Genomic DNA, 14,897 nt, shown 5'->3' with positions numbered 1-14,897 from the left:
GTTGTACTATTGATAAGGATCACTGACACTCTTCACCTTTAAAGCGCTTCCAGTAACGCCGGACTTTTTCGTAATACAACTAAGACAGAAAGTAACAGCTTAAAAGTAATACCCGTGTATTGATAAGGATCACTATCACTTTTCAGCCTTAAACGCTTCCGGTAACGTCACATTTTCTCGCAGCACAACTAAGACTAAAAGCGACAGCTGAAAGTCTTGCCCAGTTATTGATAAGACTCACGGGTACTTTTGACCCTTATATGATTCCAGCAACGTCACGCTTTCTTGTAGCGGGGCTACGACCAAAAGGGACAGCTAAAGCATGATGCCCGAATATCGATATTGATTACTGACTGTTTTCGCCCTGAAACGCTTCCGATAATGTCACACTTTTCCTTTTTTTAAATTGTGGAGTTTTACGTGCCAAAACCACTTTCTGATTATGAGGCACGCCGTAGTGGAGGACTCCGGAGATTTCGACCACCTGGGGTTCTTTAACGTGCACCTAAATCTAAGTATACGGGTGTTTTCGCATTTCGCGCCCATCGAAATGCGGCCGCCGTGGCCGACACTTTTCCTTAACGGGACCAAGATGAAAACTGACCCTTAAAGAATAATGTCAGAAATTTTCAGAAAGCTTTCACCCTTAACCATCTGTGACTGTCTGTGATAAGGACCACAACAATTTTCACGCTCAAACGCCTCCAACAGCCATCAAGCTTTCTCGCAGCAGGAATTATGCCGAAAGTGGCCGGTAAAGAAATATCTGCGAGTATTGATTAGGACCACTGACCGTTTTGCATTCTTGAACGCTTTCAATATTCTAACGCTTTCTCACAACGGGTCTAAGGCATGACGTGACAGCTAAATAAACATTTGCGAGTGTTGATAAGTATCTCTCACACTTTTCACCTTTGAACGCTTCCAACAACGTCAGGCTTTATCGTAGGGGCAAAAAGGCCGTATCTTTGCTCTGCTTGCTGCGCGAGGTAAGCTCTGTCTCGTGGCATTCGTGGCGTCTGTTTTACGTTTCGTGTGTCCTCGTCTTCCGTGTGCTGCTGCCTTATAGTATGTCGAACCAACTAGCCCATCAACTTGCGCTCAGTAGGCTCCGCCGCAAGCTCCTTTTGAAGCAGATGTCGCATTCACTGCCACACTCTGGTGCGCCGGCGGAGACGAGAGCAAGCTCTCGTGCCCCCCGCCGGTTCTCGAGCGGCGCTAAGAGATCTCGGAAAAACTTTCGCGGCCAGTGCGCGTGGGCGTGATGTCGGCGCGCTTCTGTGTCGCCGATGGCAGCGCGGTGCCGCGTCCCCTAAGCAGCCAGAGCGGGCGGTTTTTTTGTGGCAGCGAGCGGGGCAGTCTTGCGCGGTCTCCTCGGCTGGACGCTGACAAGGACCCGTGCTGTCCCCTCCCAGGGCCAGGCGGACGCCTTCCGGTCGGAGGGGACTCCGGCGTACCTGTCCGCCTACGTGCCGAGCAAGACGAAGCCCCCGCCGCCGCTCGCGGAGGACGTGTTCTACGGGACGCCGCCGCTCAAATACACCTACGCTTGGGTGCGTGCTGGCCCCATCCATTGGCTTCCTCTTCCCCTGACCTGACCCAGCCCGGCTGCCCGTGCGTCCACTTGTCCCTCACTATGAGCGCTATCCCCAGAGATACAGCGAGATAGAACATGTGCAACAAGACGCCGAGCAGCCTTCGAACCTCGCTGTACGAGCAGACGCAAAGCAATCGGTTCACAAAAGGAGACACGTCACTACTTTGAGGGTGTCGTGTGAAAGGAATGAGTTTAGTGCTATCCCGAATACCCGGGAAACGTGGCGGGGGCTCTCCGCGTCCCAGCTTGTATTTCCCTTTCTTCCTATCATGCGTCGCTAAGAATAATAGCCTCCTATTTTGATTATCTGATAAAATAACCCCTAAGGAATGTCGTTTAGACCTGTTTCGTTCGTAAGCGTACCTGACGTTCGCATTGGAACTACAGCGTTGGAAGCTGTTCTCTTTGAAAGCGTAGTGGCGAATTACGTTTTCTTTAAAACCGACATTCCATTAATTAAAACATAATCCTCACCTCCTAGCATATGCGTTCCGGTGCGTACGAGGGGCAAACCAGGAGTATCCAAAGTATCGATGCCACGCGAACTGAATGCACCGTCTGCGAACGTATCGGGTGTCATTCGAACGTTAGCAGTAGGAAGCGCTACCCGGTGTAGCAAACACAGTTCACGCAAGCACGTTGGGTGGGTGCGAGGGCGCTTATAGAAAGCAAATCGACTGCGTAATTCAGTAAGATGACACTCCCGACGATCAGCTATGGGCATTCTGTGTTTCGCAGTTTCCCTGACGTGCTAAGTAAGCCTTCCACTCTTCGCGGTCAAGAAATCAGCTGGAAAAGGTAGTCTACGTTCGCTCGAAAATCACGTTGACTTTTACGATTATTTTAGGGAGTTTAGGTGCTCAAAGGCGATTTCAGAACCCCAAAACCACGAGAAGAGCCGAAGCCCTCCTGCTTATACTGCGTCTTAACAATTTTGCGCGCTGCCACCGAAGCTACGACTCACGTAGGCCATTCAGGAACAAGGACTGCATGCCGCTCTCGGGGAAGGAAAAAAAAAAATATGGCGCCGCCAGTTTCTCTCATTCACCTTTAATCATTTCGTTATCCCATCCATTCAAATGCATACTCAATTCAAGCTGTGTGGTTTGCGGATACGCGTGAGCGTGTAACATTCTGGAAGGCTTACAGGACCCCCTTTGAGCGTGGGCCCGCTATATCTGTAACAAAAATTTCTTTAAGACAGAGCGAAACATTCGCTGTTATCTCTGTGTCGAGCTACTCGCCGCTGTAGCACAGTGGCTGTGAAGTTGTGCTCTTGAGCGCAAGTTCGCTGGTTGGATCAACCGCTACGGCAACCACATTCCAATAAAGGTTGAAAAAAAAAAATAAGCGCTCATGTTTCGAGCTTTGGATGCGCCTCAAAGAGCCCACCGGAGCGGTAATTATCCCGGAATACCCTACTACCACGGCCCTCAGCGCCTGAGTACCTTTGAGGCGTTAACATTAATCAATTAATTAATTAATTAATTAATTGGTCAGTCTGAGTCCATGGGTGGAAAAGCCTTTCCTTGGTTGCGCTCCAAGAAATACATTTCGAAGAATTTCGACTTAGATCACCTTACGAGATTTACATAAGCAAAATGGTGCAAATACAGTGAACTGGTCACATATTTTTCTCTCTTCTTTCTTCATTACAAATAAAAATCTACATAACTGCTAGCCTAGGAAGCAGCAGTCCAACGTCGCCCGTTTGGATGCATGTTCGAATTGCTTTAGCGATGTTATATGCTTTCCATCAAGCTCAGGAGAAAAGAAAACAAAAAAGAAAGAAAAAAAGAACTTTAGAACGAACAAATATCCTTGCGTCTCGAATAATATTGATTGATTGCTATGTTTATTTAAACGTGATTTCGCTTCTTTGGTTCGCTGCTCACTGGCCCCATGAGGGAGCGCAGAAACTAGATTTGAGCGCGCATGTGTAAGCACGCATCTCGTGGGCGTAGCTGATGTGCTGCTCGCTGCCACTGCCGCGGAGTTGGACTGTTTCTGCGCATAACGTCGGTGCGAGCATTCCGCCAAAGCCTTATGCGGTTCTGATACACTAAACATCGTACACTAATCTTCATGCTTTAGCAGCTGCCCAAAATAGGAAACCGTTTCCTGTTATTAATGCTTTCATCTCTTGCCGCCGTTAACTGCATCCCCAGCGCTGGACCTTGCGAGAATTCCAGACGCACGCGCCCTCTTGCGCGATCGTGTATCGCGCCAACATTAAAGTCATGCAAGGAGAGCGCCGCGCGCGCTAACTGCCGGGTGCGCCGAGCAGCCAAAAGCAACGTGTCGGCGGGCGCCGGGCGGGCCATTTGCGTGCGATTCTCATTAACTAATGCTAATTACCTCGTTAGCCGCCCAAACCATTGTCGCACTGAATTGAGCTGCCGCATTTTGAAGTAACCTCTTCCCTGTCGCCTGCGTCGTCGCTCTCTCCTCATCTCTGGCGTTGGCAAGACGGGGACAAAGCCGACGTCACGGCCTCTTTGTCTAAAGTCCCTCCCGCCTGACCGCGTCCCCCCCTCCCCTCTTTGCTTTTATCCATCATCTATCTCTTCCTCCTCTTTCCGTTTATCCGTGATCTAGCTCCTATCGCCCCCCTACCCCCTTTCCTTTTCGCTCTTATGCGGCTCCGGTGGGTTTCGGATAGTCATTAGGGAAGCCGCCACAACCGGGGCACTACACCGTAAGAAAAATGAAGGGGGAGGGTGGGGGGGGGGGGGCTGACGCATGCACACCGTCATGAGTTTCCCACAGCGACCCACAGCGTTCACAGCAATGTTGGAACGATGCTCGTTTGTGTTCTGAAGGGCAAATATATCACAGGCGTAATCCGCTATGCCCACTCGTCCCCCCCCCCGCCCCCCCCCCCCCCCCCCCCCCCCCCCCCAAAAATACGTTCTTTCTCTATCTCTACGCATCATCATCTCCGTTCCTACGCCTTTGTTGCGGTGCCTGGCTTTCACAAGCACATGGCGTTCTCAGGCGCACTTCTACATATGGGCGATGGCGTCTGTGAGAAATGAGGCACAGCCTGTAAGGGGCCGTGAGTTGCGTAGCACTACGTCGTCTGCTAGTTCAGCAGCAACCAGCTCGGCGAGGCTTAACGTAGCACTTTGCAATTTTTGAATATTTCAGTTTACACATTCTGGCAGGCATGGTTTCACATGTCTTAAGCAACTTGTGTCACTAAAGCTTTAAAGAACGATGCCAACCTTGCCAAAATTACGTCGCTTCCGTCTCTTGCTTAGTTGCAAGTAGTTGTGCTACGTACTGTCTTAATATTATTTGAGTGTCCTTTAGTACATGACAAGAAAACGAAAAAGAAAAGAAGAAAACGCGTTAATGCCTAACAGAAAGCTTGAGCGCTGGAGCTCGTATCTAAATAGAGGGGAATGGTGAAATCGTTTTGATCGGCATTCATCGCACCGAATATCATCAGGTTTTTTTGCATTTCAAATAAAGGGAGAACATCTATTGTCTGTAGGAAGTAGATATTGTATTTAGGCTGCTGATTGTTCTTACGAAATTGCAAAGCTCAAGGAAAGTCGTGCACCAAGCTTTCAAATCTGTAAGTCAGTAATAAATAATGATGTCACAATCATCTACTGCGCCTATTAGGACATCTAAAGCCATCAAAATTTATGTATTATACGGCTCTCTGACATATGCTCATAAATTGTGAATCGAACTCTTTCAACACTCTCGTAAACGTTGCAACATTCTCATGCAAGCTTTAAAATTATATCACATTCGTCCCGTTTAGATAATCTAACGTATCCTGCTTACGAAAGTGCGATATCTCTTCTGACTGATTTTTTTTTACTGATTTCTCAACAAAGTTCTACGCGTTTTCTTTAAACTTTCCGGCAATTTCCGTAAAATGTATCAGGTCATAAAATAGAATTTCTCTTCCTAACGTTGCTAAAACCTAACTTTATCTCTCAAAGGCTGCAAACTTTATAGAAATTGATCTACTGGCTGTCTTATGAGAGCGTTTCAGCGTTTTACAAGTACTGGAATGGGAAAATCGAAGTTGGCGCCGAGCTGACGGCTTCCTCTTTATGTAAGGCTCTAGATAGGACATTCCTGGTCATAGGTTTCTTGATGGACGCGTTTGAAGTTGTTCTAATGTGAACAAATCGTGGAGAAATTTTCCATCATGGACAAAAAGTAAGACATACGATGGAAGATGGCAAATTTGCACTTGGCTAGCGCGTCTATTTTTGTTTCACAGCTAAAAAAATATGATTTGGCCTTTTTCTCGCACTGTCAAGTGCGAACAATACCAGCCATCGTCGCTTCCTCCTCCAAGTTAATCCGATCCGTCTAAATTTCCAAAGAGGCGCTGCATCTGCATGTAACGCGTATAGCCCGTCGATCACTGGTCGCGCCCCTAACGCCAGCCATTGACACTGAGCCAAACTTCTGCAAGAGCTTCTTCAGTAGTAAAAAAGCATTGAAGGACTCTTCTGAAACAAAGTTGTTCACTTCTTCACACACACACACACACAAAAAAAAAATATGGTGTACTTCACCATATGTACTTCACCAGTATAGCGAAGAAAAGTTTCCGGGTCCTCTCTAGTGTAGATTATTGCGTCGTTTATAATTACTGCAGCATATGTAGTCAGCTATTCGTAGGTACTGAAAGAGCTGTACTCAGTAAAAATTGAGTAATGTAGTAAAATGACCAATGCCACTTTAGTCTAATCGGCTATTTTACCGATTTTATAATGTGCCCAAAAAAGAGGTAACTCGCGACCACCGATGTTCACCGATAGGAGCGTCACCTGCGAGTTACCACCCCGAAGGGTCTCGTTCTGGATTAAGATTGTCGGGATCGCGATCCCTGTCGGGATCGCCCCCTGTGATTTTGCGTCTTCATGATCAAACAGGAAATACAGAACGCCAGCACTCGCGTCTCATTTGCCTGGGCGAAGCAGTAATTGAATTGAATTCTGGTGTTTTACGCGCCAAAACCACGATTTGATTATGAGGCACGCCGTATAGTGGGCTACTCCGGATTAATTTTGACCACCACGGGATCTATTAACCTGCCCCAAATACACGGGGCACGGGCGTTTTTGCGCTTCGCCCACATCTAAATGCGGCCGCCGCGTACGGGATTAGATCTTGCGGCCTCGTGCTCAGCAGAGCAATACCATAGCCGCAAAGCCACCGCGGCGGGTGGTGAAGCCGTGCCTTGTGCCCTCCAGACGGAGAAGAAACGCTAACGAGTCTGCGTCCGTTATCGCGCATATGTTAATAAATATGCTCATCGTTTGCTTTACTTCCATGCCATTCTCGAGGTCATGCACACCGCTATCTTCATGACGACCTTGTGACTATACCTTTATTTTTCGCCGTGAAGGTAACAGCTTTTGCAGCGCGGAGAACGTGGCAGAAGAAAAGCGTCAGTGACGAGGTGCCTCTGTTTGGCGGAAGCCACACGTAAAATAAGCGTTTGCGTATGCCGATAAATTTCTCTCAACCCACGGCAGCTTGGATCAGTAGCTCTCTTGTCACCTTGCTTGAAAGTCGAGCACTGATCTACTGACCCTAAGCAGGCCGTTTTTCTCGAAATGCGACCATTTGCGATCTATATAGGCTGTCCGAGCTAACTTTCGCCAAGCTGTCTAACAAAAAAAAAAAAAAAAAAAAAGACAGTGCAAGATGCCGTTTCAAAACCTACCGTGTTCGGTCGCCAGACCTCTAATGACCGAACACCGGAGGTCTTATAACTGTCTCTTGCATGACATTGCTTAATTTTTTTTTCGTTGTTGTTGCACAGCTCGGCTAATGTTAACTGGCACACACGGTATACCTCCGCGGCTTGCCAGTGTGAAGGCGCCTTTGCACGTGCCCTATGCTGTCGCAGCGGCAGCTACCGCACGTACTTCATATGAAAAAAAAAAGAGGGAGAGATAAACAGGGACTTGCGAGGGTTCAAGTATTAGTAGAATTAAAAGAGAGAGGTCCACGAGTACTTTTTTTTTTCTTTTCTGAATAGTGTGTATTTGGAAATATAACGCCTTCGCATAGAAAACTGAATAATAAGTAAGACGGTTTTTTGTTTTTGTTTTCTGTTTCTTTTTGTGTATTTTACGCCTGTCAGCAATGGATACTTTCATCTAATTCACGTGGCGTGCTGCACGAGCATTCGACAAGCTCACTGACATTGCCGGAATTGCTAACCTCTACAACTCTATCGAATTACGTTTAATACAATCGGGCGTGTCAACAAGTGATAAAGCTCACATCAAACGAGTTGCGTTGAAAACTTTAACGGAGTTTTTAATTGAGGAATTGCGTTCGATATTTTGCATTGTATCGGCTCGACACATGTGTATACGCAGCTCAGCCGTAATATATAATGTATACTGAACCTCTTCTGGTCGCACACGAAGCTTCGGCTAGCTCACATCGGCAGGGTAGAAGTAGATGCCTTCTGAAGCCTTTGTGCGCATCTATTAAACCTTGCAAGCCAGCTGCCGAATTGCTTTAGCACTGCGGCCAATTGTGCCGCTGAGTGCCCCCCACCCCCCCTCCGCCGCCTTTTTTCTCGTTGTCTGCAACGCAAGTCGACTGGCCCTCAAACAAGCCTTCCACTCCAACACCCGTACGTCAAGCGCGCATTCTTCAAGACGCACTGCATTACTAGAATATGGTCCTCACTTTTTTCACGGATGCGTCGGAGAAATGATGAAAATAAATGTACGGAATCTTGGCGTGCGCTCACATTCTTGAAAATTTCCAGCCTAATTCTCAATGCATACAACATGCACAGCGCTCACACCTATACCGGCGCTGCTACACTGCTGCACCGTGTTCATGGTAACCTTCATAACGTTTACTAAATGTGTTCCTGATAACGTATAAAGGCAGTTATGGTCTTTTGTTATAAAGGTTCTTAATAACCTTCCTAAAGGAGGCCAGTAAGGCTCCTGATTTTTTTTAAATGCTCTTGGTAATCTTTCAAGAGGTTACCAAGAACGATAGGAAGGTTACAAAGAACACAAAGCTGGCAGATGTATACTCTTGCACGAAATAATGGCAACAGCCGGAATGGTTCCGATCTTTAGGTTATTTCAAGAGCAAGTGAAATTTTCTTACATCTCATTCGTTTATTGTAGTTAGTAAATGTCTCCACGTGACGCGTGAGTGCACTGAAATCGTGTAACCTATATCAAGGCGTTAAATTTCTCGGCATAACGTAACTGCGTAACTACACGCGCACCAGTAACAATAGATTAGCAACTCTGCAAACACAGTAGCACGTGTGAAAGACTGCGACTCTGGGATGGAAAGAGACAAATTTCCACCCCACTCTAAAATAGTTACGAAGCTAAAAAGAAAGCTGATGCGGTTCTCTTGAAATGAAAGCTTCGCAATTAAAAAAAAAAATTCGCTCTGCTCCGTGGATCGAACGCCACTGCCTATCGGTGGCTACTCGCTCTACTAACAGAGTGAACAAGAAGCCTAGCCAACGTTAGAGCAAGAGTGAACTAATCGACGACTCGAAGAGCAGGAACACTGAATGAGAAAATATATTCCGTGGAAATCCGGTAGGTGGAGAACGTTTCATGAATGAAGGGGAAAAAATCCCTTTCGCGATACTCTCTACATCTTGCAGAGAAATAAAGAAGAACTTTTTTTTTACACGGAGAGCAGACGAATGCTTACTTTTATCCTTGCGTCGTCTACGCCAGCACAAAATCAATCATAAGTTATCAAGAAGCCAGAAGGCTGTCCTGACACTTTCACTCAATAGACAAGCACGTAGTTCTAGTGTGCACCTTGCGTTTTATGACAACGAGATGTTTTCCAACTGAGGCTGATTCTGTTATTAAATCGCGTCCATGCAGATTCTATCCAAGGACTCGGTGACAGTGGCGGTGGATGCCGTGGTGTACTACCGCATCAGTAACGCCACCATCGCCGTTTCCAACGTGGAGGACTACGGACATTCGACCCGACTCCTTGCTGCGACCACGCTCCGGAACGTGCTCGGCACCAAGAACCTCTCGGAGATCCTCTCCGAGAGGGAGTCCATTTCTCACGTTATGCAGGTATTGGGACCTGCGCTTCGAGCATGCACGTTATGTTTGTGACAGTAAGGTAGATCACTGGCTTTTGATGGTGTTAGAGTGAAACGAATGCCCCCACTTTTGCCGCTCCTTCTTTCAGGCAAGCTTAGACGAAGCTACTGACCCCTGGGGTGTGAAAGTGGAAAGAGTTGAAATGTACGTACTCTACTCTACCTTTGCTGAACGATCTAGATCAGCAGTTTTTGTACCGGTTTTTAGGGGGTTTCGGTCTTAGAATTTCTAATGGCACGTTCGACTGGTTCCTGCCACGCTCAACCTCGTTCTTCAGCGATGCGGAGCGCTCTTGAGATGGGAGCCAGAAAAAGGCTGTCCCAGCCGAACGTGCTAGCTGTTGCTAGGGCAATCGGAGTAGCCACATTATGGGGTTTCCTTCGGATTTCTGTTGCGCTCCCAGGTAGAAGGCGACAGCCTCTCCGAGCGCGGTTAGCTGGAGCACACCGTTCTGGATAAAACAGGCGAATGTGCTCCGAGCACTCGATATCGACCACTCGAATGTAAGCCGCACCTCGAGAGCACTCTGGAGCGCTCGAAAGCAGTCGAATTCACATTTTTTTTTTCTCGCTTGGGTTGTCACGTGGCATAACGTCATAATGGAGTTAAATATAGCATGCAGGCCCGTTTCATAGAGATACTGCAACAGTTACTCATAAAATCTGTTGTTCATAATCCATCTTTCGGAGTCTTCAACTTGATCACTGTTCAATTTAACACCTTTAAGAACACTTTCGCGAATTTTTTTTTGTCCCAGGAACTTGAGAAGCTGTGCATATGCTTTACTTTCTGTAGTTTTTACGTTACGTAAAAGACACTCGTCCACACACCCAACCCATAGAGCTGCACTAGCACAAACATGTGCATTTTCTCCTTTCTTCTTTTTTCAACAATGGCTTCCTATGCGGTAAATTAATGAGTGCCATGGTTCGCAAATTATTTGCAAATGAAAGTCTCGTAGGATTAAATTGCAAAAACTTGCTATCCGTAAGCCACTTCCATGAGAGCCCTAACACGACTAAACTACTCTTCAAGAAGACGTTAACTTTCCTGACCAAAATTCAAGCAGCACACAGTGTGTGAGCTCAATTATTAAGGTGCCAGCCCAGTTTCGACTTTAGTTATAATTCGTATTAGCGACAGTTCAGCCTGTGCTATAGAAAACAATGAACAAGCTCTATCGTCAATGAAAACTTGTATACGACGTTTCTTCATTTTTTTCTCCTTGCCGATTATGATTTACTTTAGCGGAATTCCGATTGTCTTCGACTGTCTCCTGCTGTTAATATTTGGCTGCTTAAATGATTTCACGAATCCTCACTTTGTGAAAATTGTATTTTGCCTCGAGCATGCTACGTTCGAGAAAACGTGAAGCATTGCTGACGGGTCAGAACGCATCGTGCGCTATCCCGAGTGCAATGATACTCTTTGGGCATGCTAACTAGCAGAAGGCCGCTAGTAAGACGAGACGCCGAACGTGAACCAACTACCACCGTTGGGAGTACCTTATGCTCACCGAAAGCATCAAATGCGGGCACCAAAGATAAACAATGACGCGCTGCAAGCGTGCAGCAAGGCGCAGAACCTAGATTTCCTTTATTTCTTTCGTACGAAACATGAGAACTCACTACTCCGCACAGCAGTGAAACTTTTGCTTCCGAATCGTGCATTGCAGCAAAGACGTACGACTGCCAGTGCAACTACAGAGAGCTATGGCCGCTGAAGCAGAAGCAGCACGGGAAGCTCGAGCCAAAGTAAGTGGCGCGATATCATTTACATTCCATTTCGAAAGAACAAAATGTTTTCTACGTTCTCCGCTTACGAGGGCAACATTTTCATCATTTCGGCCCTTTATTATCTTGTTCTTCCCGTCCCTTGAAAGGCCACTGCAAGATCGCTTTCTCATGTGGGCCCGAATTCCCCAAATTTATGCAGATCCAACGAACCAGGGGGAGCCTACGTAAAGGGAAGCGTTCGCGAAGTGGTTAATGAAATGCCATGTAAATTAATTCTATGCGTACTGTCGTCTTTAGTTTAACCAGGTGCAACGTGTAATATCATGCGATCTTTGTGCACCGCACAGGTCCCAATTGTATGGTCCCGTGATCTGCTTGTTTGCGAACTACACAAGCGACGTTGAAATGGAAACATCATTTCGTCCGCATGCGCAGTGTGAGGGGTCGACGCAGTAACGTCACGAGAAAGAAGGCGGCGTTTGATTTTTTGTCGAGGGAAGAATGGTGAGGAGAGGCGCATTAGCAGACAGAAGTGGCGACACGTATGTCTCCGTAGATACATTTACGGCTTCCATACCACTTCTGTCACGGTGAAAGTGGCCCAAGAATGTGGGAGAATACACATATGTAAAGAAAGCAACGGTGTCGTCGGGAAATTACGCGCTACTGTATTTCATTAAGAACTCTGCGTGCTTTAGAGACACCTATGAGCCGACTTTATGCTTACAGGTTTTATGTAATAATTTAGAGCATGAAAACGTGCATCAGAAGTGCGCTCACTCGCAGAACATTGTCGGTCAACATGCAGTGGTAATAAGGGTCTGCGCTAATATATATCCATAGGCATATACTGTGAAATACTCAACGAGCGACGGACGCAAAACCGAGGCGGGCTAGGCAGACAAGGCGTCACCTTAAAAAGTTCTTACGCAAGATCTCTTCGTAAGTACAGATGGCCACATATCGTGGGGTCCGACATGCTATTAGCGAAGGCGACTTCCCAATGGCAAGCAGCACTTAGGAACGAAAAGTTCTGTGAATACGGCCCCTGTTCGCTCGTAAACGGAGGAGGTGAAAGCTCAGTTGAGTTGAATTCTGGGGTTCTCCGTGACAAAACCACTATTTGATTATGAGGCACGCCGCAGTGAGGGACTCCGGATTAATTTTGACCATCAGGGGATCTTTAACGTGCCCCCCATTGCGCCCCCCATCGAAATGCGGCCGCTGCGGCCGGGATTTGATCCCGCGACCTCGTGCGTATATAAAACACCACAGCCGCTAAGCCAGCGCGCCGAGTGAAATTTCTGTTGGTGGAGCTAACATGGCGTGTCTGTTGCTGTTCAAACAAAACTGTTCCTCGCAAAAGCGTTGTTCATTTAATGGCACATCGCCACTAACGCCAGCAAACAGCACTAGATACGTGCCGTCGTTTACTAATTTGGACGGCAACGAAGGGATGATCTTCTGCGCGGTAGGATCTGTTTTTACTATAATGCATCTGATTTGCCACCGGCGCACTCAGGGGTAGCCATCTTGTCATCGCAGGTTATTGCGGCCGAGGGAGAACAGCGAGCCTCACGGTCCCTGAAAGAAGCCGCCGAGGTGATAGCGGACACGCCGTCAGCTCTCCAGCTGCGGTACCTACAGACCTTGGCCTCCATCGCAGCGGAGAAGAATTCCACCATCGTGTTCCCCATCCCCATGGAGCTCTTTTCGGGCTTCATCAACAGCGCGAGCAGTCACGGCAGCGGAGGTGGTGGCGGAGGGGGTGACGTCAAGAAAGACGTCGAGGCTTCCGCGTAGCAGAGGGCCCGCCAGTCCCGTTCCAACAGCCTGTTCTGGTACGGGACGGGCCAGAGGCGGCTCTCGCTCATCCTGCCTCCACCGCTGCGCCTGGGTGTGCCCGGCAAATAAGATCGAGTCCGGGTCCGTGGCCTCGCGCCCGCAGTGCGCGCAACATCGTGGTTAAACGGGAGAGGTCGAAAGAGCCGCTGAGCGGGGGCGGTACACGTCCCTCCTTCGGGGGGAAACGAACTGCGTTAGGGGCAGGAAGGGAGCAGTCCGGGCTCTCCTACCTGCCCTGCCGCCCCTGCGAAAGAACGGCGCTTCTTTCCCTACCCGCAAGAGAGTGTGCGTAGCGTCCTTTGAAGCGTCCTGGAGCGAAAAAGATGTCTTTTGTTTATTTTACCGTGACGTGCGAAGACAGGTTAGTAGTTGACATGGTTGCTATGGCCACGTTTCTTGCGAGCTGTGCGCGCAGAAAGGCCCGAAGTGTAGACGCTGCTGGCCTTTCTGCGTGAGCACGTTTTTCGCTGTGTGATCATCTCGTTCGTTGTGATCGTGCGGTCAGGTTCCGGTGCTGCACTGAATGCTTGCGAAAAGCAGCCCAACGTTCTACATGTTGGGTGATGCCGGCCCAACATAGGAGTCATAATGAGTCACATTTAATTAATGAGTCATGTTCATTACTTGCAGTAACGTGCACAGCGTGGAGTTATGCTGACGTACGCCATAGCTGAGAGTTATGAGTTCACACATTTATTTTTGCTGCAGCTTGGCACCTTAGGTCGCCCTTGGGATGTGCACACCCCGAATACCCATGGTTCCAAATGGGCAGTTGTCGGGTGCACTCCCATAGCTGCTGTTCTATGAGAGAATTGAGGGCGCTTCGAAGGATGGGCAGTTACGAAACATTTACATCCGTCTCTTACAAGCGTCCACTGACGGCGCGTAACACCCACTTGCGAGGCGGGCGGATGCAAGGACGTAGAACCTAACGGCGACGCAGCTTGCTGTGAAACCGTCTTAATAGGTGGGTAGTCCTCACACTCTGAAGAAGCCGCGCACGCCAACAAAGGCAAAATCCACGATGGGGCACAGGCCAAACACAGGACAGCGGTACGCGAAACACAGAGGCGAACAGAGCAGGCACATGAACACTCTACGACCAACGCCAAGCAGGAATGGACATGCATCCACTGCAAGGCAGGTTACGTCGGAAATAAAACCGAGGTAATAAGAATTATATATATATACATATTGTACGCTTGGTGAGATGAGCACACAATTCCAGCAGTATTGCCTTACTTCCTTTGCGAATTTGTTTCATTTACGATGTGTCGCCTAACGTGCTCCATTTGGCTCAGAAGGTGAAGGAAACAACTGAAGGCGTACTGCTTCACAATATACTTTTCAGAGACGTGAGTTTCTGATAAGCTTAGGTTATATCTTGTTGCATGATATGTTTCTTGTGAACGTCTTCTGTTTATTTGTCTACAGCAAGGCGCACTTTCAAGAGGCATATCGAAAAGTAGGTACCCTGGAATGGGCCACCTAAATGCGAGGCTATTTAAAGCGTTACCAAACTTCACCGTGGGAACGTATTCAGCCAGAAATTCAAGTCTGCCGCTTGAGACAAATAATTCATTAGTGCATTTAATTCACGGCATG

The 14,897-nt window shown here is 47.8% G+C and overlaps 1 protein-coding gene across 2 annotated transcripts in view; it reads left to right on the top strand.

Moving 5' to 3' along the window:
* LOC142576608 (band 7 protein AGAP004871-like) overlaps nucleotides 1-13,974 on the top strand; it is a 212,170-nt gene extending 198,196 nt beyond the window's left edge. Inside the window, exons 5-9 of one of the 2 annotated variants that reach the window (XM_075686812.1) lie at nucleotides 1,416-1,553; nucleotides 9,478-9,681; nucleotides 9,800-9,855; nucleotides 11,387-11,465; nucleotides 12,993-13,974. In XM_075686812.1, the coding sequence (XP_075542927.1) occupies nucleotides 1,416-1,553; nucleotides 9,478-9,681; nucleotides 9,800-9,855; nucleotides 11,387-11,465; nucleotides 12,993-13,250 (735 nt within the window). In that variant the 3' untranslated portion in view covers nucleotides 13,251-13,974. The remainder of the gene's footprint in view (nucleotides 1-1,415; nucleotides 1,554-9,477; nucleotides 9,682-9,799; nucleotides 9,856-11,386; nucleotides 11,466-12,992) is intronic. The other variant, XM_075686820.1, reaches the window with a different exon arrangement.
* Nucleotides 13,975-14,897: the final 923 nt, after the last annotated feature.

This window comes from Dermacentor variabilis, chromosome 1 (assembly GCF_050947875.1).
Source record: "Dermacentor variabilis isolate Ectoservices chromosome 1, ASM5094787v1, whole genome shotgun sequence".
NCBI classification, from domain to species: Eukaryota; Metazoa; Arthropoda; class Arachnida; order Ixodida; family Ixodidae; genus Dermacentor; species Dermacentor variabilis.
The sequence above is the reverse complement of the archived record's forward strand: the minus strand, read 5'-3'. Positions and strand labels throughout refer to the sequence as shown.